Source organism: Polypterus senegalus, chromosome 13 (assembly GCF_016835505.1).
Source record: "Polypterus senegalus isolate Bchr_013 chromosome 13, ASM1683550v1, whole genome shotgun sequence".
In the NCBI taxonomy this organism is placed as follows: domain Eukaryota; kingdom Metazoa; phylum Chordata; class Cladistia; order Polypteriformes; family Polypteridae; genus Polypterus; species Polypterus senegalus.
In genome coordinates this window covers 76,672,709-76,700,101 of record NC_053166.1, presented here as the reverse complement: position 1 = coordinate 76,700,101, position 27,393 = coordinate 76,672,709, and the positions used below count along the sequence as shown (strand labels likewise).

Here is a 27,393-nt window from a genome sequence, read left to right as displayed (position 1 = left end):
CGGGTTAGGGTACAACACTGACACAACCGCTTGGGTGGTGCAGCAGTAAGAACTGCTGACTCATAATCAATCGTTTGCTAGTTCGATTCCGGCACTTCCTAGAATTGCCGTTTTGAGTAGTGAGCTGGTCGTATTGCTACTATTATACAATAAAAACATACATTTGATTTAAGTCTGTAACAGCTGGTATAAATTTATGGTACAGTAATCCCTTGCTATATCGCACTTTGACTTTTGCAGCTTCACTCTATTGCGGATTTTATAAACTGCTCAAAAAAATTAAAGGAACACTTTGAAAACACATCAGATCTCAATGGGAAAAAGAAATCCTCCTGGATATCTATACTGATATAGACTGGGTAATGTGTTAGGAACGAAAGGATGCCACATCGTTTGATGGAAATGAAAATGATCAACCTACAGAGCCCTGAATTCAAAGATGCCCCAAAAATCAAAGTGAAAAAATTATGTGGCAGGCTAGTCCATTTTGCCAAAATTTAATTGCAGCAACTCAAATTTGTACGCAGTAGTTTGTATGGCCCCTGTGTTCTTGTATACATGCCTGACAACATCGGTGCATGCTCCTAATGAGACGACAGATGGTGGTGTGGGAGATCTCCTCCCAGATCTTGACCAGGGCATCACTGAGCTCCTGGACAGTCTGAGGTGCAACCTGGTGGCATTGGATGGACCAAAACATAATGTCCCAAAGGTGTTCTATTGGATTTAGGTCAGGAAAGTGTGGAGGCCAGTCAATGGTATCAATTCCTTCATCCTCCAGGAACTGCCTGCATACTCTCACCACATGAGGCCAGGAATTGTCGTGCACCAGGAGCCACTGCACCAGCATAGGGTCTGACAATGGGTCCAAGGATTTCATCCTGATACCTAATGGCAGCCAAGGTGCCTTTGTCAAGCCTGTAGCGGTCTGTGTGACCCTCCATGGATATGCCTCCCCAGACAATCATTAACCCACCACCAAACTGCTCATGCTGAATGATGTTACAGGCAGCATAATGTTCTCCATGGCTTCTCCAGACCCTTTCACTTCTGTCATGTGCTCAGGGTGAACCTTCTCTCATCTGTGAAAAGCACAGGGCACCAGTGGTGCATCTGCCAATTCTGGTATTCTATGGCGAATGCCAATCGAGCTGCATGCTGCTGGGCAGTGAGCTCAGGGCCCATTAGAGGACATGGGGCCTTGGGTCACCCTCATGAAGTCTTTCTGGTTGTTTGGTCAGAGACATTCACACCAGTGGCCTGTTGGAGGTCATTTTGTAGGGCTCTGACAGTGCTCATCCTGTTCTGCTTTTCCCAAAGGAGCAGATACCGGTCCTGCTAATGGGTTAAAAACCTTCTATGGCCCTGTCTAGCTCTTCTACAGTAACTGCTTGTCTCCTGGAATCTCCTCCATGCCCTTGAGACTGTCCTAGAAGACACAGCAAACCTTCTGGCAATGGTACATATTGATGTGCCATTCTGGAGAAGTTGGACTACCTGTGCAACTTCTGTAGGGTCCAGGTATCACCTCATGGTACCAGTAGTGACACTGACTGTAGCCAAATGTGAAACTAGTGAAAAACAGTCAGAAAAGATGAGGAGGGAAAAATGTCAGTGGCCTCCACCTGTTAAACTATTCCTGTTTTGGGGTCCATCTCATTGTTGCCCCTCTACTGCACCTGTTGTTAATTTCATTAACACCAAAGCAGCTGAAACTGATTAACAACCTCCTCTGCTACTTAACTGACCAGATCAGTATCCCAGAAATTTCATTGACTTGATGCTTTACTCTCATTAAAAAGTGTTCCTTTAATTTTTTTGAGCAGTATATGTAAGCATATCTAAATATATATCGCAGATTTTTCAGAGCTTCGCGGATATCTGCGGACAATGGGTCTTTTTATTTCTGGTACATGCTTCCTCAGTTGATTTGCCCAGTTGATCTCATACAAGGGACACTATTGGTGGATGGTTGAGAAGCTACCCAGAGTACGCAATTAAGTTCTTGGGTGCTGATTGGCTCAGCGACAGACAGCAGCATTCAATTCGCCTTTGCGTTAGCCAGTATCTCGTCTCGCTCATTCAGCATCAACGTGTTTTGCTGTGTAAAGAGTTAACTTTTGTGCTCTTTTGTGTTTATCTTTGTGCGTAGTCAAGCCCTTCGTTTTGCCTCCAAAACAATCTGCTCCTGCTACTGCTTCCGGGGCCATGCCCAAGCGCCAATGGAAGATGCTAATGATTGCCGAAAAGGTAAAAGTTTTGGATATGTTGAAGGAAGAGAACAGCTACACCGCGGTGCTACACAGTTGCCTGAAGAGGTTCCTTTAGAAGAGCTGTAACACTCTCCTTTGTTGTGCAGTAACATTTATGTCATCGTTATGAGACAAGTCGTCGTGTCATTGTTGGTGAGTACCCATAACTAATTTTCTACATACTTAGTACATGTAAATACGTTTAGTGTAACTGTACACACATTTTATATAATTTTTCTTGCATTGTATGTATTTATTGCTGGTGGCCTGTCTATCGTAATGGCTGTAACATATGTGATATTGGTTTTATTTATAAATAAATATATAAAAATAACCATATAAACATATGGTTTTTACTTCGCGGATTTTTATCTTTCGGGGTTGGTTCTGGTACACAACCCCCCGCAATCGATGAGGGATCACTGTACTTGTAAAGGTTAGTGTTTTTTTTTTATTCAGTTTTATTCTCTGTCACGTTCATGCTCCCCCCGAACTAACACTGCTGTTTTCAAATAAAGACATGCTATAACAGAGGCAAACTCAGATAAGGATGAGGGTTCTACTTCAGAGAAAGAGAACAAAAGCCCTTCCCACGAGAAACGTCCACTCACAAATAAGAAAAATGCGGCTGCACCAGGCGTAAAGGTGACAGATGGCACCGTTTGGATGTAGCAACAGGTTGGGCGTCATCCTGCCAGTGAATCTGCCACAAACATGTCTTTCAACGAAACAGCAGGGCCTACAGAGCTCGCCAAGGTATTGTGCAAAGTTCTGTTTGTGATTATGTTTTGTGATGGTCTTTATATAAAAAACATTTATGTTACTTATATAAAAGCTAGCTCAAATGTAACATTTACCTGAGGTGACTGAGCAACATCTAATGGTCTGCCTTGAAAGAGTCAAAAGAAAATTGATACAAAAACTGCATGGACAAAGGTATACATAATGAAACTATCTAAAGCAAAAATTCTGAATGTTTGCTACAAATTCTAATGGTGATTGACTGTGAAACAAAATCCAAATACCAACTTTGGAATGTTGTTAGACATGTAAAAAGAGAAGGAAGATTAAGCTCCCAAAATAAAACAAAAAGATTCTGTCAATCCTGAGCACAAAATATTTATACTTCTTCGGTCATGCAGAATGTGTTATGATATTTGAAAACAGCTTTTTACTGTTACATGATAGGGGCTGCAAATAGCTGTCACATCCATTTCTGAACCATATATTGCATTTTTTGCACACTGTCATTTTGTCATGTTACAAGGTTAAATCAAAAAGTAAAGGCAATTTGAAAATTACGTGGTAACTGAAATGGACAGAAGGTGACGCAATAGTTTGAACATGTACACAGCAGTGCTCAGACGTTAGCCTAGTTGAAACCAAGGTCAAATGAACTTGGATGCTCTCCTGTGGGACTGCACCATTGCCAGATTTCATTGAGCAAAAAGTGAAGTCTTCTGAAACTCACCAATGGATGTTGGGTTGTGCAAATTAGCAAGCCATTTGGGTACCCATCTTGCACAAATTTTACATACCCCAAGTTATCAAGCACTATAGCATATGCAGATCCACAGCTGATATCCAAAAGGGCAATAGCAACAAACAACAAAATCTGTATGGTGTTCTCTGATGAAGGCATTTTCCATGTCAATGTGGGCCTGGGTGGGCAAATGTTGATGATGGTCAACCAGATTGAGCTTCGTTGGTTACACTTGTTCTTCCCACTATAAATCTTTCTACTCATTCATAAAGTTTTCATTGACCAATGCTGTTTTCATTTCCATACTGGGTAAACATCCTTCTGCAAATTTCATCACCCTTGAACCACCCACAAACTATCACAAACATGTTATATTGTGTCACCTTCTATCCATTGTGGTTACTGCATAATTTTCAAATTCCCTTTACTTTTTGATTTACTGTTGTATATTGGTTTTTAATACTTCTTTTATATTTTGTTTGTTTTATTTATTTATTTATTTATTTATTTACAGGCAGATCAGTGGCACTGTGGCTAGGAATCTGCTCCACCAATCGGAAGCTTGCCAGTTTGAATCCCATAAATGCCAGAAGTGGCTCTGCTCTGTTTGACCCTTGAGCAAGGCCCTTAACCTGCAATTGCTTCGTCCTGGGTTTGACGATAATTTGCATCCAGCCCTACAAGCAGGTACTCCAACTTGCAGGGAAAGCCTGGGGGTTAGTGGCAGGACTGGCACTCCAGCCACTGTAAAAAACCTTACACTGTTCCGGTGTGGTTCTGAGGTGTCACCTACTCCACTCAGATCCCAGTCCAGGTGGTTCGTTGTGTGGTGGGTGCAGCAAAACACTATCAGTGCATGCTCTCAACCTCTCCCAATATTTATTTTTTATTCTTTTGTGTTATTGTTACTAGGAGAACAAAGGTGAGTCAAATTACCATGTACTGGTTACATGTGACAAATAAAACTCAACCTACGATCTCTTATTTTAAAATGCTTTGGAGAAGTAACTTAGGTATTACTCCCTCCAAGGTAGACTTCTAGATTGCTATCATAATATATTGATGATACTTCACTAAAACTCAGAATTTGAAGATGTGGCAACCATCAACATATATTTTTGTATAACTGACTTCCACCCAAAATGCAAACAACATAAAGGATACAGTTACCACAGATGAAAAGAATGATGAAATAAACACTGACAATCATTCCTGGAAAAACAGGACCTCCATAAGCCATGATTCCATCATACATGACAGAATTCCAATCTTCGCCAGTTAGAATCTGCAAAAAAACACTCTTATCATCACCTCCTTGCTCTAAAGTTAAATACACATGATTAAATATAAACACATAACACCCATAGTGGATTCATCCAAAGTAATTTACCTGAAATACAGTTAGTAAAGCTTGAGGAAAGGTGTCAAAAGTGCTCCTTTTGGTTTGTGTTTCATCAAAATTAAATTTCCCTCCAAAGAGCTGCATTCCCAGCAGGGCAAAAATGATGATGAACAGAAAAAGTAGGAGTAAGAGTGATGCAATAGACTTCATGGAATTGAGCAGCGAGGCAACAAGGTTGGACAGTGAAGCCCAATGTCTAACAAAAAAAAAAAAACAAAAAAAAAAAAACTTTATTTCTTTTTGGTGCCAGAGAAGAAGAAAGAGAGGTTTTCACAGTTAAACTTTAATTTGTCTACTTTAATTCATCTACTCATCTAGTTATCCCTACTAGAGAAAGTTCCTGACAGATGAAGCGTAATACCCCTGGCATGAGGTGCAATACAAAGCTATGGTCTATGAAACAGAGACAATACTCTGAGTTAATCTCTAGACTAATAAACAAAGCCTACATGTTTCACAGAGTAAAAGCTAAGAAATAACATGAACAAATAAAAAACATAAACTGTTCACATGTTAGCTCAAAGTCCAATTTTATTATAGTTCAGTTTATGTGGGGGTCACATACTGAAACAGATAAACAATGCAATACAAAGCAAAACCTTACTGTTTCTCTACTCAATTTTCTGTCTCAAGTAGTGATTGTTGTCAAATTACACAAAGAATAAAGACAATCCTGTCATCTATAATCACACAGTGTATTGAAACCAGGACCAGACATACATTCTGACAAACAAAGCAATATAAATGCTAATTCTTACTTTACCAAAACTTTATACAGGTGATCAAATCAGCCCAAAACACTGGCATTTGAAAATAGATTTTTCTCCAACAGCCTGTTATATTTAAAAGTCTGTTTCAACAACAAAAATCAGATCCAGATCAAAAGTTATTGGTAGCTTTTGATCCAGATAGGATCATTGTTTTGGTGCTCTTGATCAGGGTCAAAGTCTTCCGGATCAACAGGTTGTATTGATATGTGGTAGCATCAAATCCAGTATTGAAAGAAATGTAAACACCTTATAGAATCATGAATGGCACTTAGAGAAACTAACAACATGCAAATATGAGTACATGCAAACTCCACAATGTATATGGGCTGAATTTTTATAATTGTGAATAAATTTGATTAAACACATTAATAATGTTATTTACTCTTTGAATATGGAATTCTGTTTGTAAACTGGAAATACCATCAAGTATTTAACCTAATTTTTATTGTTAAATAGTTATATTTAGACTATTTCAGTATATTTTATTAAATTTGTGTTAATATACTCAGTTCTAAATTAAAGTCAAATTTACATTCATTTACTTAAATCTGTAGTAAACTGCTATATTTCTTTAGCATGTACCAAAAATTTTGAACTTCATTAAAACAACTTGTCAGGGATGCCAGGGGCAACGACCCGGCCAGGACACCTTGAGGGACCGGAAGAGGGTCTATGCCCGCCATGGATCACGTGGGGGCTGCCATCCTGGTTGGTTTGGGGGCCACGGGTAGAGGGCTTGGAAGCCCAACCCTGTAGGGACCCGTGGTCACCGCCAGGGGGCGCCCCAATGTCTTGGAGACCCTGGACCTCAGCACTTCCGCCACACCAGGAAGTGCTGGGGGGGACGAGGAGAAGGGACACCCGGAGAGCTTACGGGAAAACAGCCGGCACTTCTGCCACACTGGGGCATGTCCAGGGAGGAGTGCTGGGATACACCTGGAGGTCATCCGGGATGAAATAAAAGGGGCTATCTCCCTTCATTCGATGCTGGAGTCGGGTGGAAGCAGGAAAAAGCAGGAGAGAGAGTGGAGGCGGCCCGAAGAGGAAGGAATTGTGTGGCCAGGACTGTGTTTGAGGTTCGTGTGTGCACTAGGACTTGTAAATATTGTACACTAGCAGAATACCCGCACTTCGCAGTGGAGAAGTAGTGTGTTAAAGAAGTTATGAAAAAGAAAAGGGAAAAGTTTAAAAATAACGTAAAATGATTGTTAATGTAATTGTTTTGTCATTGATATGAGTGTTGTTCTCATATCTATATATATATATATATATATATATATACTAGCAAAATACCCGCGCTTCGCAGTAGAGAAGTAGTGTGTTAAAGAAGTAATCAATAAGAAAAGGAAACATTTTGAAAATAACGTAACATGATTGTCAATGTAATTGTTTTGTCACTGTTGTGAGTGATGAGTGTTGCTGTCATATATATATATATATATATATACACACACACACACACACACATATAAACATATATATATACATATCCATACATATATATACACACACATATATATACATATCTACATGTACACACATACATATGCATACACACATATATACACACAAATATATATATACACACACACATATATATATATATATATATATATATATATATATATATATGTATATATATATATATATATACACACACATATATACAGTCTTTGGGGTGCGAGCAACTGTTGCTGGGGGTGCCAGAATCCATGAAGGAAGAAAAATGAAAAACATTATTTGTACAAAATCTTAATTTATTTATCCATTCCTAAATAATTAAATGGGCAGGCTATTTCAGATCAGTGCAATACGCTGCTTGTTAAAACGGATGACTCCGCTCTTACGTGCAAGTCTGCGTGGATATTATGAACTATCGTTTCTGTTCAAGTTCTATTTAAATTTTAAATAGAAGGAATTTTTATTTAGTCGACAGAATATTATTCCGGAATAAATCAACTCAAACCTTAAATAACTTATAATATTTTGCTCTCCATAAAAATATATCCTGTCTAAATTATACAAGTTAGAAATAAAGTAAACGTTAAAAGAACAAACATTCAAATTTCTTTACTCTTATGTAATTTTATATAAAAATAAACTTAAATTTTAAATATCCCAAAAGATTTTGCTCTCCATAAAAATATATCCTGTCAAAATTATACAAATTCAAATATGAACATGGTGCATAACAAAACCTGGAAATATAAATAAAATTTATTCTTTTCAGCAATAACAAATCAAATCATTCAGTTGTCTCTGCTCTTATGTCATTCTATCAGAGCTGGACGCCTGGCATCTTTTTTTGGCAACAAGTTTGTTTATGTTTGGTGTGAGGTTCTGTGTTGTGGAGATTCTCAGGATGGACTGCAGGTGCTCATCAGTGAGGCGACTCCTGTGTGCTGTTTTGTTAGTCTTCATGACTGAGAAGAGCTTCTCACACAGATATGTGGTACCAAACATGCACAAGGTTCGAGCCGCATGTAGACGGAGCTGGAGCATTTGTGCGGGAATGGAGTGAATAAACTGTGCGGGCCGTGCAGTATCATACTTTGCCTTCAGTGTGCCATTACACTGCAGCTCAATCACCTCAATCTGAACCTGCACAGGTACAGTTTTCACATCGACGGCAAATGGGTTGCGAAACAACTTAAAATTCTTTTTTTGTTCTTCAAAGTCACCAAAGTGCGCTCAGTTTATCAGCCGACTTGGTTCAACATTACTTGGCAACAGGGAAAGTGGGGCAAGTTGCACTGGTGCATTTGTGTCTCCCATAAAAATAGCTTCACTTGAAATCACTTTGTGATTTTGCATTGGTAAAAACATCTGCTGAAGTGTCAGATTCTTCTTTAACTCTTCTGCTTTCTGTATCTTGTGCATTTCATTCAGGTCTTTCAGGTTATCTTGATGTTTTGTCTCATAGTGCCGTCTTAGATTAAATTCTGTAATTACAACCACATTAGCTCCACAAATGAGACACACGGGTTTACCGGCAATGTCAGTAAACATATACTCAGCCTCCCATCGGTTTTTAAAGGCTCTATGTTCAGAATCACCTTTTCGGCATCGTGTGGGCTAGCTTTGCAATAACTTGCAGCATCATAAGCTAGACTTGATTAACGCAGTAAGTGTTCGGTATGGCAGCTGAAGCGCTGCATTATGGGATCTGTAGTTTATTGTATTACCAGCGCTTCATATCCCCGGGCCATTAATAACAATAATATATAAAATGATCTCGCGGGCCGGATATAATTACACGCCGGGTCGGATGTTTGACACATATGGACTAAATAGAACTTGAAAAGATATATTTTTTCAAATGTCATCGCGCAATTCAGATCAAGTTGACGCGCACTACAGTACATCGAGCCCGCATGCTATAGTGGTTTTGCCTGCATGCCTCAATAAGTTACCCTCCCCTCACTCTTACTTTTTTACCGTTCATCTAATGAATACACTGAGTATGGCTTTACCAAAACAATCATTGATCTCAAATAAAGTATCCATTATTCATAAAGCTTCAATTGGTGATCTGTCTTTCTGCGTTAACCGCATATTTTTTCATATGTCTCAAACCAAGGGATGCGAGGCTAAAATGAATTGGGAAGCGCGCGTACATACTCAGTGCATCCCCTCTCAGGAATCAAACCTCGGACGTCGGCGCTAGAGGCGAAGTCTCTACTACTGCGCCACGGCGTGTGGTTTGTCTATTTGAGCGTAGCAGTGTAATTTGGTTTTTGTTCAGCACTCTTTGGAACTGTTGCTTTTTGTCTGTGCACTGCGTCAGTTCACGTGAGCCGGTGAATATGGTTTTATATGTCGCTCGCTTCTAATTGTTTCGCTGCCTTCTTAATTATATAATACATGTTTTCTTCAGCGCTTTTTGGAGCTCTTCCTGGTTTTCTACGTACTGCGTGATTACGTGGGAGGCCTGATGATGTCACACGAAACTCCGCCCCCCACGGCTTTCGAGCTCAACTCCATTACAGTAAATGGAGAAAAATAGCTTCCAGTTATGACCATTACGCGTAGAATTTCGAAATGAAACCTGCCCAACTTTTGTAAGGAAGCTATAAGGAATGAGCCTGCCAAATTTCAGCCTTCTACCTATACAGGAAATTGGAGAATTAGTGATGAGTCAGTGAGTGAGTCAGTGAGTGAGTCAGTTAGTCAGTGAGGGCTTTGCCTTTTATTAGTATAGATAATAGTATTGTAGATAAACGTGTGGTGGTGATGAACAACATGTCCGCCTGTCTGTGTCCAGGCCGCGTCCACAAACTATATTTCTACAGTTTACATCAAATGCATGTATAATGTGAATATACAAATCAGTATCTAATCCAGTTAAAGTACCAGATTAAAAACAAAATGTTATATATATAAATGCTAATACAGGATTAATCCTACATTTATAAAATTCTCATGTCATAAAAATCACATTACAATGTGTCCGGTGGAAGCCAGTTACAACATTGTCTGGGCAGCAAAAATGCTAGAGTCATTCCTGGACCTATTTGTGCAAATCCTTTGGGTTTGCACAATACAGACTGAGATTTAAAGTAAGGACTATCAGGTTGTGAATAATCAGAAGTAACTGCATTGATACTGAACAATAGCATCAGTTTGATTATTATATTGAAAAGAATGCAACTAACTAACCATTTACTTTTTTTGAATGTCAGAGTAATCAAAATATTCAGCTGAGAATTTAACAAATAACTTTATAATTGCTCAGATTTTTATTTCAAAACTTAAATAATGTATTTCAATTTGTGAAGAGCACATCTACATTTCAAAAGCAATCAAACAGAAATTTCATCCAGTGACATCAATAAATCCAACACAATAACAAACACTGAAGTGAAAAACATTGTTTATTTCAGACTCGGCACTTAAGAAAGTGAAAGTTCTACACAATGCTTTTCTTCTATCAGTAAATGAATGTTTCCTGTAATATTTGGAACTATGTCACCTATCTACTATACCACTCTCTCCAAAATAACATTCTGTGAACCTGTATGTTTATGTGAAAAATAGATTTAATACTATTGCCGATTTTGCCTAAAATGTGTTTTTGCCAAGGTTGGACATGAGCAACTTATTAATGTACACTAGTACTGAAATAAAATAACCTGCATTTTATGACCTGATGGCATCTGAAACAAATACATTTTTTATATCTATTTTACAAAGAAGTGAAACTTTGGGAGTGGCACTAAGCAGAAGATATGAGAAGTTTCACAACATTCATATTTTATTATTTTGTACATATCTAACTGCACACTCACAATCTGTAGTCACATGTATGCATTGTAAAAAAAGACTTTAAATTAACTCAAAGCCTCTTTTGAAGAGGCTCAACCAACTGACCAGAAAAGCAAGATGAAGGCTTCCCATTCCAGAGGTGATAAATATGGGTGGGAGCTAGCTGTGAACCTGACCGCTGAAATGCAGCTTACATCCTTGTGTTTTCAATAGGATCATAAAATGACAGACATTTTAAATAGTTGACTTTTACACGTTTCTATAGCTTTAATTGAGAAATTATCATTGAGTACCAGAGACATGTAATAATTTGGCATATTAGACTTTCTGCTGAAAAACAGGCTTTGAAACCCTTTTATCCAGTGAATGGAGCCAAAAGGAACACCAGCTCAGCACAAAATCTGGCAAAAACTCTTGATAATGTTTAATAATCGAACTTGCCTGAAGATATGCACACCCTCCCAAGTTTATATACCTAAACACAAATAGTGAAGGGATGCCTAAATGGCAAGAGGTTAACGCGACAAACACACCTCTTGAATTACAGTACATAGGAAAAGATGCAGTTTCACACAACACCTCTGCAGAAAACATAGAGAGTTAATTAACAAAGTTAATTTTTGTACTGCCCCAGAGGAAAATATGTAGAGATAAAGAAAAGAAAAAAATTCTCTTTTAGAAAACAGCTTATAGTTCAATTGGGTTGCAGCATGTGCAAGCCCATCTGCTTTTATTTAAACCCATAATGCCCTGCTACAAAAAAACACCATAAACTATCAAGATATGGATTGAAGTCAAACCGGGAGAATCAAGAATCAGATATCAAAACGCAAGGCTCAAATTGTAGTAGTAATTGCACACAAGGAAGTCTATTAGTTACAGTGGCAAAATTATGCATCAGATATGATTCTACTAATGTGTACCTCTCATTGTCATCCCATTCTGTATATGGTTTTCTGGACTTTTTCATACACCCAAAATGAGTAACATTTACAATAATTACGGCTGATCTAATGTAGCTTAATTATTATTAATTATTTTAATACATTTACATGAGAACAAACTTTTCTCCTGTACTTTTTCACTTTAAAACATGAGGAATGTGCATTCTATTAAGATGTTAATTGCCGGTGCACCCCCACTACATTGCAATCAGCCATCCACCTAAGCACACCAAGGAGAGATAGAAAGCCTAAACAAGACTAACCATGGATTAGTTAAACTTGGTCTTCATCTTGTTCCACTACTCACTGAAACAGTACTTACTCATTGGTTCTTATTACCATTCTTTTTATTCTGTTTTTGATCCGCTGCTTAGTACAGTACTGTCTTATCTACATACAAATGACACCCTGTTATTAAACATTCCAAATATCTGAGGAAACAAACACTATTAAGTTTGAATATGACATAAAAAGAATTAAGGAGTAAAGACAAATAGTTTGATTCTACCAGTGAGTTTTCTAAATTCTACTAATTTATTAGCCTTATTAGATTCAGACTCCACTGAGAATTTTATCAGCTGCGGGCTTCTTCAATAAATATCTACCAAAAATTCCAATAAAGATAAAATTCAGATCACATCTGTGGATAAAAATCACATTGGTAGAAGATTAATTTGTTTACAAATAGAGTGTCTTTCATGACGAGTAAATGTCATTTTATGTTTTCAAGACCCCTAAACCCAAAATTATTTTAGAGCTCCTGTGGCTGTAAAATCTTGATAAGGAGAACTTATTACTTGAGGAAAAAAATGCATTTCATTTTATCTTCAAACAGAATCTCCCGAAACTTTACAGTGTCTTTGTGGAATGCCCTTTCCATGAATATGAATTGTATTCTGTTGTACTTAATAAGGAAGATTATTAATTACTAACATTATCCTGACAGAAACAAAGGCTGAAAATGAATACATGAAATAAAACCTAGTTAATCGTTTTATGATTTCATCAAAAAGTCATATGGGGTGAGGTTTTTCTTCCTAGAAAAAAACAATGGAACTTTACATCCATTTGTGAACTATTGAACTATTGGGAGTGAAATAAAATAAGTATTAAAAACAGCTACCCACTTCCATTAATTTTGTCAATGTTAAATCAGGTTGAAAGTTTCAGAGTTCTAAGATCTAAGAAGTTATTATGCTTTAATCAGACTAAAGGAGGAGGATAAGTGGAAAACAGCATTAAATACCTTCAGAGGCCATATTGACTATCATGTCATGCCTTATGGTTTTTCAATCTTTTGTTAATGATGTGTTTTAGGAAAGTATTGTAATGATTTTCTGTAAAACTTGAAGAGAAAAGAAAGAATGAAGAAGAAAAGATCGAAGAGATGACTTTAATATAAAAAGTATAAAGCAAAGATGTTGTCAGGTGGCAGGCAAGAGAACAGAACAAGACAGGAAGACATAAATACCAATTATCAAAAGAAGGAAAAAACCTTAGTAAAAAGTAAAAGTACAAAAAAAGCCAAAACTTCAAATGCCAGGTTCTCTTTGGGGCGGTGCCACTGGTTGACAAAGACAGGAAAAAACTTTTTTTTTTCCACTGATAATAAAGACTTGACATGTTTATGTTAAAGGCAAGATGTACTGTATAAACCCTTGATTATTGTGAATTATTTGTCCAGGAGATAAAAAGATTAAAAAGAGCTAGCAAAAATCATTGTCAATAATTGATAAATTCAGGCTGCTATCAGAATCAGAATACTTTATTATTCCCAAAGGAAATGACTTTATGTTACCACTGTACAGATAGACAAAGGTACAGGTAACATGAAGAGCAAATATAAAAAATAAGCATGTAAAGTAAAATAGAATATAAATATCAAAATAAACTACAATAAATTCTCATTTACTATGCTCTACAGTTACTGAATGTAGTAAATTACATACAATAGATACTATACATTTGAGTCTCTTACCAAATCCCACATTGAGCAAGAAAGAAATCAATACCAAGAAAATGAAATATCAAACTAAACACGCATACCAAAAGTTAAAAATGGCAAAAAATAAAAGTAAAACATCCTTTGGAGATAAACTGAGCAAGTTTTCTTTTTCTAACTTAATACAAAGAGAACTTAAAAAAAATATTTGATGAACCAATGGATGTTTATCATTGTGTGCTGTTACTTTATATGCTTGTGGTGATAGTGTCATGTGACACAATTTCACAGTCCCATGACCAAAAATGTTCCAGCATGCCACAAACAAGATGGCTAATGAAATTAATTGACCTTACCAAATGATCACCCAGAACAAAACTTTAAAATATATAGATGCCATAAAATTAAAAATAAATTACACAACCACAAGGACAAACAAAGCCCGGACAAACAGCCAAAATTATGACAACACTCATCAAGCCCACTGGTTATTATTCTTTAACCAATTTAATTTTGTAATTTGAAATCATGCTGAGAAAGACTATATAAAAGCAAATGTTAATTTTGAGACCATTAAGGATCCAGAACTCATAATCTCTATTTATTTGTTAGGTTGGATCTACCATAACTCTTTCAGAAACTGGTAATCTCATTTATTAGATTTTTAATTTTACAGTGGATCAACCAGTACAAGTGCAAAACCTGTTTATCTTGTCTCTTTTTACACCAGTTGTACCACACACTGACAAATTTCATTACTGACTTTTCACCTTCAGATGATTATACTACAGTCTTTGTCATTGTTGATAGGTTTTCGAAAACTGCACATATCATCCTACTGAAATGATTTCCCTCCATTTAAGAATTTATTTGTGAATCCTACCATCACCAGGAATTCTGCAAGAGAATCACTTCCAACCAAGGTTCTCAGTTCATTTCATAATTCATGATATACTTTTGTGTCAACGCTGGGACCCAATTGATTTTAACCACTGGTTATCACCCACAAAGTAATGAACAGACGGAAAGGGTAAATCAAGATCTAGAAAACCTTTTAATATATACTGTTGATATAAACCACTCTGATCAGAAAAAGGTACCCCCTTTAACTGAGTTTTTCAGCATCACCTTGTTAACAGCAGCAACTGGTAGAGCTTGTTTAAACCAACACTCCAAACCAATCTCCTGATTCAATAAATTCCACTCTACCTCACTTAACAGAGCACTTGCAAAATTTGAAAAAGAACTTGCATAAAGGCAAAAGTTATAAACTGGTAACAGAGGAGACCTCTTTCAAAGATTTCTTTGATCAGAGGGGAGAAGTTCCTCCATACTTTAAAGTAGGACATGCAATGTGGCTTGCAATGCAGGACATTGCGTAAAGGATCTATCTAAAATGTTTAAACCTAAATTATGTATATAGGTACACAATAATTAACAATGTGGAACCAGTTTTATGCTCTTCTAGGCCATTTTAAGGGCCATCCCTTAGTTCTTGATTGAACTGACCTTAACCCAGTTGTCTCCACCATGTCTGTGGATGAGGAATAAGGATTCAGGAAATTGTTGTTCTGCTGAAAGTGGAAATAAGGCAGGCAATTTTGGCTGAGTAATAGGACCAGGAGATGAAAAAGTAGATTGAAAAATAAGCAGGCTAACAAAAAGCCATAAGATCTAAATAAACCAAAGTGCTGAAACCTAATTGTAAACCAAAATCGATGCCTTAAAGGGATAGAACATATTCAATATTGTTAATCAAAACAGCAACTAAGAAGTGTGATAAACAATTTGTTTACAGAGAATCTACAATCCTGGATATTGTAAACACCCAACGCTTATTTTTAAATCATCAAACTGATGACATCACAACACATGACTTCCAGGACCATACCTGAGCAACTAAATGGCAGTGACCATAGGAAAACAAGATGGCAATTAAATTTTAAAAAATATAACAATAATAAAAATAAAAAATGCATCAATTAAAATTTAGAAGAAAAACAATAATCTGAATTCTCTTCTGCAAATCTCTGTCATAACTTTTTGGAATTTCATCTAAGTAAATAACATTTCATAATTTGTCACAATTGCGGTCTCTTAATGGCATGGCATCAACCACTTATATTTAGTACATTGTAAGTTGTATGGTCTCCAAGATGGGTGTGCTCCTGGGTGCTAGATACAGATGTCCCTGCCCATCATTTAATGTGTGAGAGAGTTTCTTAAGCCTTACCCTAAGAACCCTGATGCATGCTTTTTAAGCACAAGCGTTAGGAGAGGGGCTATGTAATAAATCTTTGCTGTAGCTCCCCTGGAATCGATGTGTTTAATTTCTGCAGTTTTTAAAGATTAAGATTATTTCAAGTTGATTATTAATTTGATCAATATTCTGCTAATACCATTTTGTGTTTTGTTCTTTTATAGCCACCAACATGTTATGGTTATCTTTACATGGCTGCAGCAATTATGTTTACAGTTGCTATACCTTTGGCCTGTTACGTGGCACAAAAACCATGTCATTCTGCCTGTAAGACAAAGTTTAGATGAATGAGTGGGCAAGCCAAGTATTCTAGTTATTTGTCATTGTCATTTTGTTCTTAATAGTCTCGGGTTGTATTGTTGTATTGTCTTACCTTTAAAAGACTAAATAATTGTTTTTAACCTACATAGGTTTTGTATGACGATTAAAGAATTTTAAAGTAGACCTTATGCAAATTTCCTCTTGTTTCACTATTATACATAACATTACTTAGAAAACAGGCCATAAAAGACAAAATATTATTCATGAAAAATGTGACATGCCTGGTAACTTTGAAAATCCGCAGCAGCCGCACACAGCGAAGAACAGAGATGCCCAAGGGTGGCATGACCTCAAACTCAACCAGGATAGTTTCCATAATGCCTCCACACACAACGAAACAGTCGAAACGATTGAAGAAAGCTACAAAGTAGCCCTGCAAACCAAGACTGTACATCTTCAAAAGCATCTCAAGCGTAAACAGGGACAGGAGAACTTTGTTAGCAATATCTGTTGATAGAATACCAGAGTAAACTATTATTAGAAGTACTGAAGAAATAAAATGTAGAAGCAAAAAGGGACATATAGAGATCAAACACATTAAAAGCACTGACAGCATTTGTCAAGGGGTGAGATATATTAGGCAGTAAATGAACAGTCAGGTTTTGATGTCATGGAAGTAGGAAAAATGTTCAGTGTAAAGATCTGAGCAACTTTAGCCAAACTGTGATGGCTAAATTACTTGGTTAGAGCATCTACAAAACAGCAGGTCTTGTGGGGTGTTTTCAGTATGCAGTCTTTAGTACCTACTAAAAGTAGTCCAAGGAAGGACAATCTGTGAACCGGCAACAGGGTCAGGGTCACCCAAGACTCATTAATGCACATGAGTAGCAAAAACTAGCCCGTATGGAACGATCCCACAGGAGAGCTACAATAGCACAAATTGCTAAAAAACATAATTCTGGACTTGAAAGAAATGTGTCAGATCACACAGTGCATTGAGGCTTGCTCTGTATAGGGCCACGCACTGTAGCTGCAGACCAGTCATAGTGCCCATGATTACCACTGTCCACCAGCAAAAGTGGAAACAATGGGCATGTGAACATCAGAACTGGACCATGGAGCAATGGAAAAAAGGTGGCCTGGAATGATAACTCTTGATGAAAGCACTTTGAGCTACTGTTTGTATGAAAATGTGCTATATAAATAAATGTTGTTGTTGTTGTTGATAACTCATGTTTTCTTTTAGATCATGTGGATGGCTGTGTGTGTGTGTGTGTGCATTGTTTACCTGGGAAAGAGATGACAGCAAGATGCACTATAGGAAGATGGCAAGCCGACAGAGGCATTGTGATGCTCTGGGCAAAGTTCTGTTGAGAAACCTTGGTCCTGGCATTCATGTGGATTTTACTTTGAAACATATCACCTACCTAAAGATTGTTGCAGGCCACCTCCAAATTACCCAGATCTCAATCTGACTGAGCATCTGTGGGATGTGCAGGAAAATAAGTCCTATCTGTGGAGGCCACACATTGTAACTTACAGGACTTAAAGGAGCTACTAATGACATCTGCTAATGTCTTAGTTCCAGATACAACAAGACAGACACCTTCAGCGGTCTTGTGAAGTCCATGACTCAGTGGGTCAGAGCTGTTTTGGCATCAGGAGGGGGGCGTACACACTAGATGGTTTTAATGCTGTGCCTGATCAGTATATATTTTTCTAATATTTTTGGGAAATAGGGAGGATCATCAGGAGTAATGGGATAAAGCAAACAAATTATCACACTATGAGGGAACAAAATCACAATTTATTCAGGAAGTAATTTATTAGCATAAAGGATGTTTGACAGAAGACAAGCTGTAAACTAAAAAAAAACGGATATTTTTAAATCTAGATAACATGTTTATGTCAGCGACCAAGAAAACATAATTGGAACCACCTTGGATAATTGTCCCAACAAAAACTAAATTCAGTGGGTTTCATTTTCTTTAACCTTGAAGTAGTAGAAACACACTAACTACAATTAAAGGGTCTGATCAAACAATATTTTTATACATAAATATAAATGTGTATAGATAAAGCAAGGATTTCTAGCCTTGGCATTTTTTTGCATTTTCAAGTATGGTAACTATGTGTATTACTCTGATGAAAATGGGTCTGTACAATAAAACAAAAGCAATGATTGGCATTAGTAGGATGCAAAACACTAGATTTTATTAAAAATTAACTATGAGAAGAAAGAGTTTTAGCTCAGATTTCACCTTGTATCTGGCCCAGCCAGTCAGGCTGATTGTAATGTTCTGATGCAATCGTCAAAGTGTTCAGGAACACAAGAAGAAGAACTAGCCAATAGAACACGACTGACTTTACAGCCACCCTGCATTTCCGGCGACAAGCCCTATTCCATCGTCGTAACTGACGGCTGGAAGAGAGATAACATACATGACTTACTTTATCACAAATAGATGATTGCAGTTCAAAATTGCATAAAAATGTATTTATACTTTATGTGATGAGACAGCATGCGGATACTGTATTACTGCTAATAAACTGAAAAAAGTGACTGCTAGTCATCTTACCATACTTTGTTTTTCATCATCTTGGCCCTATACAGAGTAGGCAAGAGAACAAATAAGACATAATATTTAATCAAACAAAATTTGAATAGCGCAAAGTGACATTTACATTTGTAAGAGGAGAGGAACACATTAACCCTTTTTAATGACACTTTTACTTACATGCAAGCAGCACAGCAATCAGTGTGGTGATCTTCTTCTACTGTCTCAGTGTTTTCTGATGTCTCACTGGTTGGCAAACTTGCTGCAATTCAAACATGCACTATAAGACTTACAATAACATATAAATATAAAAAAAATGAAAAAGACATACAATATGAACATGAAACAGTTTTCAAAAGGAGATATAGATTAAACAAAGGCATTAACAACATGCATATATTAGGTTAAATGAGTTTAGAGCAAACACATACACACTATCAACCCAACATATGCAAACAGAATAACATAAGTCAGAGACCTCAAAATGACACTTACAAGAAAGACAGACAAGCAAAAATAAACAAAACAAGTCAGAAAAAAGGAGAATGAAACTAATGACAACCATGCACACAAAAAAATGATGACTCTGCACCAATAGCAAAGGAGACAAAGATGGTACCGTGAGTTTCAGAGGAATGACTGAACCATCCATGTTTTCCTCTTTTCTTATCAGAGATGTCAGCCAAAGTGACCCCTGTTTGCCCATGTAAGAAAAAATTAGAATTAGAGAAACACAGTTAATGATATAGGATGAGCATTCTGCGTGAACTAAAAAATTGGGTGAAAGATATGCTGCAGTTTTTCATGCTTCATAACCACCACCATGTTCACCTAAATCTTATTACTTCCTAAACTGCTACCGCATTTGTTGTATAACCTGCTTTCAAAACAGGAACATTTACAAATGTAATATTCACTGCTGTATATTCACTGCAAGAGAGCTAGAAATTTGGCAGAACTATACCCTGTCTCTACCTTAAAGTTCTGAAGTAGAGATTTTCTCAGATGTGATCATATATTATTCGAGGATGAGGATCTAGCTCCCTCTATAGACTTAAAAAAGAACTTGCAATGGAAAATACAGTAGAATGCATGGATAGAAAAGCACCTCAGCTTCAATTCACAGTAAAAGAAAAGAACATTTAAACTAATAGGGAGTTATATTCTTTTACTCAAGATGTATCATAAACCCTGAAATCTTCCAATATTTATCCACTGCTCATAACATATTTCAGAGAAGGTTAGAAATAGAAATAAATAGTTTAAAAAGACACAGTAGCTTATCACCTGCAAGCAAATACATGTTTAGAACTTCTGAATTATCTGAACATCCATGCTATACCAGGGAGGGAGCAGCTTAAAAAACTAGGTGAGTTTTATTTCTCTAAAATCAACTGTGAGGAAATTGACTGTTTTACAGTAATTCAACAGACTGTTCTTTTTGCACACACTTTATATCGCACTCTTCTCTACTCTTTTACATTTTAATGAACTCTACCTACATCTATAGCCTCTAAACGTTCCATAACAAACAAAACAGTCCTGATTGTCCTATATTTTCATATCATACTAATCATCTACTTATGTGTACCCATAAGTTCAGTCTGTGATATACACAAACACAGAAATTACTAGACTGAGGATTGTCTTATTAGCATTAGTTTCTGCTTCACAACTTTTAGCCAGCTTGCAGTTCACTCTTGTACGTTTACTACCTTCAGGATTAACTGTTTCTCTGTGTAATCAGAGTTTATCCTGATGTCCTAGCTAAACTGTCCATCCTGGCCTTGTCCACTCTGGCCCCCTAATCATCCCTTGTCTCTAATTGGCTATCTCTGTCACCCCTTCACTACCTAACAGCTAATTTGTGGTAAGCATACTGGCATAATAATGGTTACAGTCGCATCATTTAGGTGAGTGCTATACATTGGCGGCTGAAGTTTTTCCTATCGGTCCATGTAAAGCACTTTGAGTTGCAAGAAAAACACTGTATAAATGTAATAAATCATTACTATTGTTAAATTATTAAAAATCAATGAAAAGTGTTTTTGTTATCAACTAATTAGACCATAAAGTATATACTGTACTCTTCAGCAAACCGTGTAAAAAATTATGAGTTTCCCTTTCAAGGTTAATGGATATTTCTTACTGCTAAAACCAGATGCTGTATACTTAAAGAAGGTACTCCACCATTTAGTTCCATGGATGGTTTTATATACCCACATTATAATTTTCACTCTTGGCCATGAACCTTGCTAACTCTAATATGTGCAATCTCCTTTCAGTTCAAAACAGCTGTCAAGAGTGGTGATTTAATTTTCTGTTTTATTTTATTCTGTTATTTTAGTCATTGACTGAAACCTTCTTTATCTTTAATCAAAACTCTGACCTCAGTATATGTTTCTCTCTTAATTTTAATAATCATTTTCTCCTACTTCACCACAAAATACTACTTTATATTCCAAATACATATGGTATATTCCAATCAGAGAACATAAGCAGAGGCATTTTTAATCAAACCCATAAATGTAAAGTATACAGTGTAGAAGGCATAAACAATACACAAGAGGAAAATAATGAAAGGTTTTACTTCCAACCTAAAAATAATGGCCTGTACGTTACTTTGTAGAAGGCTACATATAAAGTATTGACTTGAGAACAGGGAAGAAGGAAAATCAAAGAGAGGTTGGAAAGAGGAAAGGACAGCAGGACTTCGCATTTCTTATGGACTGACCTCAGCTCTAGGCATTATAAAAAAGAACCAATTGGAAAAGTAGCAATTGGAACAGACCAAGCCTCAAGTGTCTTCAAAAGATTTGAAACCTTGATGGATCCAGGAAGGAAAGGAAACGGAGCATCCACAAATTCAATGAGCCTTGTTTGTAAAGGATAAAGTGAGGGAGTAACCAAGCTAAGGGATCTCTCAACCCAATGCCACATCTCACGGGCATAAGAAATAAAAAGAAAAAAGTTGGAAATGTGTTACTTCTCCCTTAAGAAAGTAACAGTAAAAAACAGAGGGAGACAAGGGAATCAAATTAAGTACAGTGTTCAGCTTAGTGAATAGGTTAACTCGAGATCGGAAAGGGGGCATACATCCTGATGTATAATTCCAAATCTTGGTAAAATCAATTCCCATCTGACAATTCAAGGATTAATGTTAAGTCATTTCTGAAGAATTGGAAAAAGAGTTCTAGCATCAGGGTAGTGTTTAACAGGAGGGAAGAGGAGGTGCACGGTACCATGAGAATAACAGAAAAATAATATATTTTTTTAATAATCAACATAGAAAAGACAAGGAAGAGAAGACAAAGAGCATACATATTTTTCCCACCCTTCAGAAAACAGTGCTAGTTAGAGCCAGCGGTGCTCCATACTGTGGCTTACTGAAAGATCGTTGTAAACGTGGCCATCGCTGGGTCACAAGCACAAGAGGAAAAAAAGTGCAGTTTTAGTTTCCCACATAAATTTAAAAAAATAAATAAAAAACTTGCAGTATCTTCATTTGAGGGGTTACATTAGTTGAGCTTAATGAGACTATTATGAATATTCCCAATGGATATACAACACTGACCACAGTGTGCTGGCATCTCAAAACCATATGGCTAGCACTACTGCCTCAGATTACACATTTGGCAAAATAATTGGTCCAGCATAGTAAGCAGACTTTTTCCAAATCCTCAGATATATTTTAAAGACCACTGCACCATTACAATCCACTCAAAACCAGGTCAGTTCTTCCTTCCCCTATGACTTCAAAGGTGTTATGTGAAGTTCACAGATACTTCCGTAATTTTTCCAAACTCATGGCAAAGCAAACTCCACGTGGTTTGCTCATTACTAATGAGAACAGGTTATTCAGCCCAACAAAGCTTACCTAACCTGATTTTTCAAAAATAACATTGAGTTGAGTCTTGAATGTCCCTAATATATCACTCTCTACCACACTACTTGGTCATATATTCCAAGTGTCTTTGATTATGTATATAGAAAAATATTTGTGCAAAATTTTCTTTTAACCAGTAACCTGCTGCACATCTTCCCCAGCTCAGTCCCTCTGTCTAGCCAATCGGTACAGGTCCTTTTCTCCCTCCTTAGTGTCCAGCCTCTCATACAACACATCATACTCCTTTTCTTTAGCCTTCACCACCTCTATCTTCCCCTTGTGCCTTATCTCCTTGTACTCTTGTCTACTTTGTGCATCTCTCTGACTATCCCACTTCTTCTTTAGCATTTTAAAGTTATTAACAAATATACTGGTGGACAACAATGTTGGCTTTTTCAAAAACACAACACTGTGTGATATATGGCCAGCAATTTATCCTGGTCAATACCCCCAAGCCGCCAGATGGAGCCCTCCCTGCAACATAGAGGTGCCCCGAATTCCAGCAGGGCCTCATGGACCTTGGAGTTTTAATGCACAGCCCTGCTGGATACCATTGGGGCCGCCAGGGGATGCTGCAGGGAGGCTCAGAGACTTGTATCGTCCATATAGCTCAGAAGTACTTCCCAGTCACAGGGACAGAGGAGATGGCGTACTTCCGGGCTAAAGAGAAGAAGGAATTTTCATCTGACCCAGAAGTGCTAAGGAAATCACTTGGACTGATGGATAGAAGCACTTCCGGGTCATGGACTATAAAAGGACTATGGGAAATCCCAGTAGATGAGCTGAGTTGGGAGGAAGGGTGACGAAGCTTCTGGGAGTGGAGGATTGTATTGTGATTATTGAATTGTTTATTGTGGTTATTGTGGATTACTGTGGAGGTGATAGTGCTTTGTGCACATTATTGGAAAGAATAAATTCAATTCTTGGACTTTTATCTGGTGTCTGACATGTAGTCTGAGGGTTAAAGGGGACAATAGCACCCCCTATGTGTCACAACTGATAAAAAAAAGTGTAATCAGTTTAACGCAGTTGTATTGTCACATATGGTGAACACAGTAAGTTAAGTGCAGTAGCAAAACTTACTAAAAACAGGTATTTGGGTTTCGAAATTTTTTTGGTTTGGGTGTGTGGATATGCTGGTTTTGGCAACACAGTTCTCAGAAAAGGGTCCAGATTAAAATAAATGGGGGGAAAGTGTCATTTGTAAATGCAATATATTTAAATACAATCCAAAATGTGACAAAAAGATGGACTCTAAGATAAATACTGTCATTCAGCTAGACAATGAAATTGTTATCCTAAAGTGCCAGGGAATAAAATGCAGCAGATCCTACCTTTGTTGGCATGCTGTATTTATTGATGTGCATAAGAAATAGAGCATTGGCTAATGGGAACTGTAGTCCACACATCACCATTTGCCACAAGTTTGCAAATAAGATGGTAGGGGAATATATGTTGAATACCTTTATTACTGGATCACTTATGCAGAACTGACTAGGCTCACAGCCACTCTGCCTGGCAATAGTGCTTAGCAAAGTTTGCTAAACGTGTCTCCTTTAAGCTTGGCCAAACTTTCCTCAACTCTCTTTAATTCTGCAGACAGCCTTCATTTTCATAAAGCAGCATGCACCATTTCAATCTGCAATCACTGCCAGCACTGTGGAGATACTGTATGTCCCACTTGTTAGAGCATTATTAATGATAAACATCAACAAATTAAAAAAAAACTTGCCTACAAATTTTCTTTTCTCTATAATATCACCAAATTTAAACCAAATATGTCAAGGCATTTTTGAGATTTTGGGGTATTTACTTTTTCCACTGTGGGATTTTTGCGACACCTGAATATTGAAATTTCAAACTGTCCCTTCATAGTGGTTACATAGTGCGCTAGATGTATCATTCTGCCAAATTTCAGCTTTTTAGCTAAAAAGTAAATACTGTTTTTGTTAATGAGTGAGTGAGTGAGCCATTCAGTCCACTTTGTCCATCCATTATCCAACTCGCTATATCCTAACTACAAGGTCGTGGGGGTCTGCTGGAGCCAATCCCAGCCAACACAGGGTGCAAGGCAGGAAATAATCCCCAGGCAGGGCACTAGCCCACCGCAGGGCACACACACCAGGGACAATTCAGGATTGCCAATGCACCTAACCTGCATGTCTTTGGACTGTGTGAGGAACCGGAGCACCCGCAGGAAACCCACGCAGACACGGGGAGAACATGCAGGGAGGACGTGTGAAGTGAACCCAGGTCTCCTTACTGCGAGGCAGCAGCGCTACCACTGTGCCACCGTGCCGCCCCCAGTCCATTTTGTATTATATATATTTATAGATCTATTAACCAAAGGTCCAACTCATGATCTCTTTAAATTCCATTTCAACTGCAGAACACTAGAAAATTAAAACAGATGTAACTCACAATTGATTGTTCAGATCATTGGGCTCTTAACGCACACATGAATCACACCATTGTGTGAACTCAAACCATGACATAAAAAAGTCGTTTGTTTCTCTTTTTGTCTTGAAAGAGCAGAGGATGTTACTGTTTTATTAAGTTATACTTAAATAAAAGATGCAGTTTACACAATCTAGCACTGAAATTCAACTTTAGGGTGATCATAATGTGTTTATTTGTGGGCACCTTATAATATATTTCGTTATTCTGATTCACAGAGTGTGTATTTTTCCTTAATATGCGAACTTTGTAAAATAGATTTCAACAAAACTATAGGGCGGGATGGTGGTGCAGTGGTATCGCTGCTTATTCGCATTTAGGAGACCCGGGTTTGCTTCCCACGTCCTCCCTGTGTGGAGTTTGCATGTTCTCCCCGTGGGTGTACTCTGGTTTCCTCCCACAGACCAAAGACATGCAGGTTAGGTGGATTGGCGAACCTAAATTTTCCCTAGTGTAAGCTTGGTGTGTGTGTGTGCCCTTCAGTGGACTGGCGTCCTGTCTGGGATTTGTTTCCTGCCTTGTGCCCAGTATTGGCTGGGATTGGCTCCAGCAGACCCCTGTTACCCTGTAGTTAGGATATAGCGGTTGGATAATGGATGGATGGACAAAATTATGATTTGATTGTCTTTAATTGCTATTTTATTAATTGTTATTAACTTTGGTTAATAATAAAATAATCCCTGGTTAATATCTGCAAAGATTAGAGTAGTTAGTTATTAGGGTCCAGTACTAACTCTTTAAGCATAATGGCATAGTCTGGGCTTAATGCTGCATAATAAATGGTGCTACAATGTTTTTAAATCTTTAAAACACAAGTATTGAGTCTCAGTTAGCCCATCTCCTAAAGTCAACGCATATAGGAAAAGGAGGCTGTATTTTTCTTCAAATGACAGAGTTAAAACGTTTTGCTTGGACAATAATGTTTTAATCAACATTAAAAGTGTCTGAATAAAACAACAATAAGCTAAAGTACTGTATAATAAAAAAAGTTGATGGTGGAAAGCCACCTATAAGACAGTGCTCACTCTTTTTGCCTTCTTCCTCATCATCTTCGTCTTCAGGCTCAATATCTTCAGCTTGTGTGATCCAATCCAAATAACCAGTAAGATCTTCCTCCATTTGCTGCTTCTCTCTAAGTTTCTGAAAATCACCACGAGCCTTGGCTTTCTCTCGTTCCTTGGAGAATTCTCTGCAAGAGTAAAGTATTTGAAGAGGGAAAAGAATGGAAAACACATTTTTCTAAAATGAACTGAGGACTGCATTTCATTTATACAGTATTATATACAAAGGCATTTACTTACCCACTAAGGACACCCAAGACAAGATTAAGCACAAAAAAGGATCCAAAGATGACAAGACTGACAAAATACACCCAAGGAAGTTCATATCCCATGGCATCATTCATCTAGACAAATAAACAAAATATATAATATGGCACCCAGTAACTTGCATAATACATCCCTCTACAGAGCATATGTTATACATGAACAACTACGTTTTCAAAATGAATCACCCTAACAGAGTGGACAGCTGCTGTACATCTTTTACAGATTCAACTTTAAAATTTCAATAAATAAAGTTGACAGAAGAATATCTTAGTCCATATTTGAAAATACCAAGCAAAATCTTGCAGATCATAGCTTGTCTTTCCAATTGAATCCACGTTGATACTAACCAGCTAAACCAACACACTTTCAAATTGTGCCATTCTAAATCAGCTAATCCTTCTGTCTTTAATATGATAGGTACAGTATGAAAAAAGTATGTATCTAAAGAAGCATTGCATCAGTGAATCAGAATCAGAGGCAAACCTCAAAACAAAGCACTCCTAAAAACGTAAAACACCGGCCTCGTTCTGGCAGCTGAAAAGTGCAAAATGTCATTTAGTCAATCTTTTCTATATTTAAAGGATA

At 37.3% G+C, this 27,393-nt stretch overlaps 1 protein-coding gene across 1 annotated transcript in view; it reads right to left on the bottom strand.

The window, feature by feature from the left end:
• LOC120542743 (voltage-dependent L-type calcium channel subunit alpha-1D-like) overlaps window positions 1–27,393 on the bottom strand; it is a 210,354-nt gene that overhangs the window by 86,760 nt on the left and 96,201 nt on the right. Inside the window, exons 8-16 of the mRNA XM_039775380.1 lie at window positions 26,782–26,885; window positions 26,506–26,669; window positions 19,757–19,831; window positions 19,318–19,399; window positions 19,159–19,185; window positions 18,841–19,001; window positions 16,861–17,086; window positions 5,126–5,333; window positions 4,900–5,020 (exon numbers count right to left, since the gene is read on the bottom strand). Of these exons, the coding sequence (XP_039631314.1) occupies window positions 4,900–5,020; window positions 5,126–5,333; window positions 16,861–17,086; window positions 18,841–19,001; window positions 19,159–19,185; window positions 19,318–19,399; window positions 19,757–19,831; window positions 26,506–26,669; window positions 26,782–26,885 (1,168 nt within the window). The remainder of the gene's footprint in view (window positions 1–4,899; window positions 5,021–5,125; window positions 5,334–16,860; window positions 17,087–18,840; window positions 19,002–19,158; window positions 19,186–19,317; window positions 19,400–19,756; window positions 19,832–26,505; window positions 26,670–26,781; window positions 26,886–27,393) is intronic.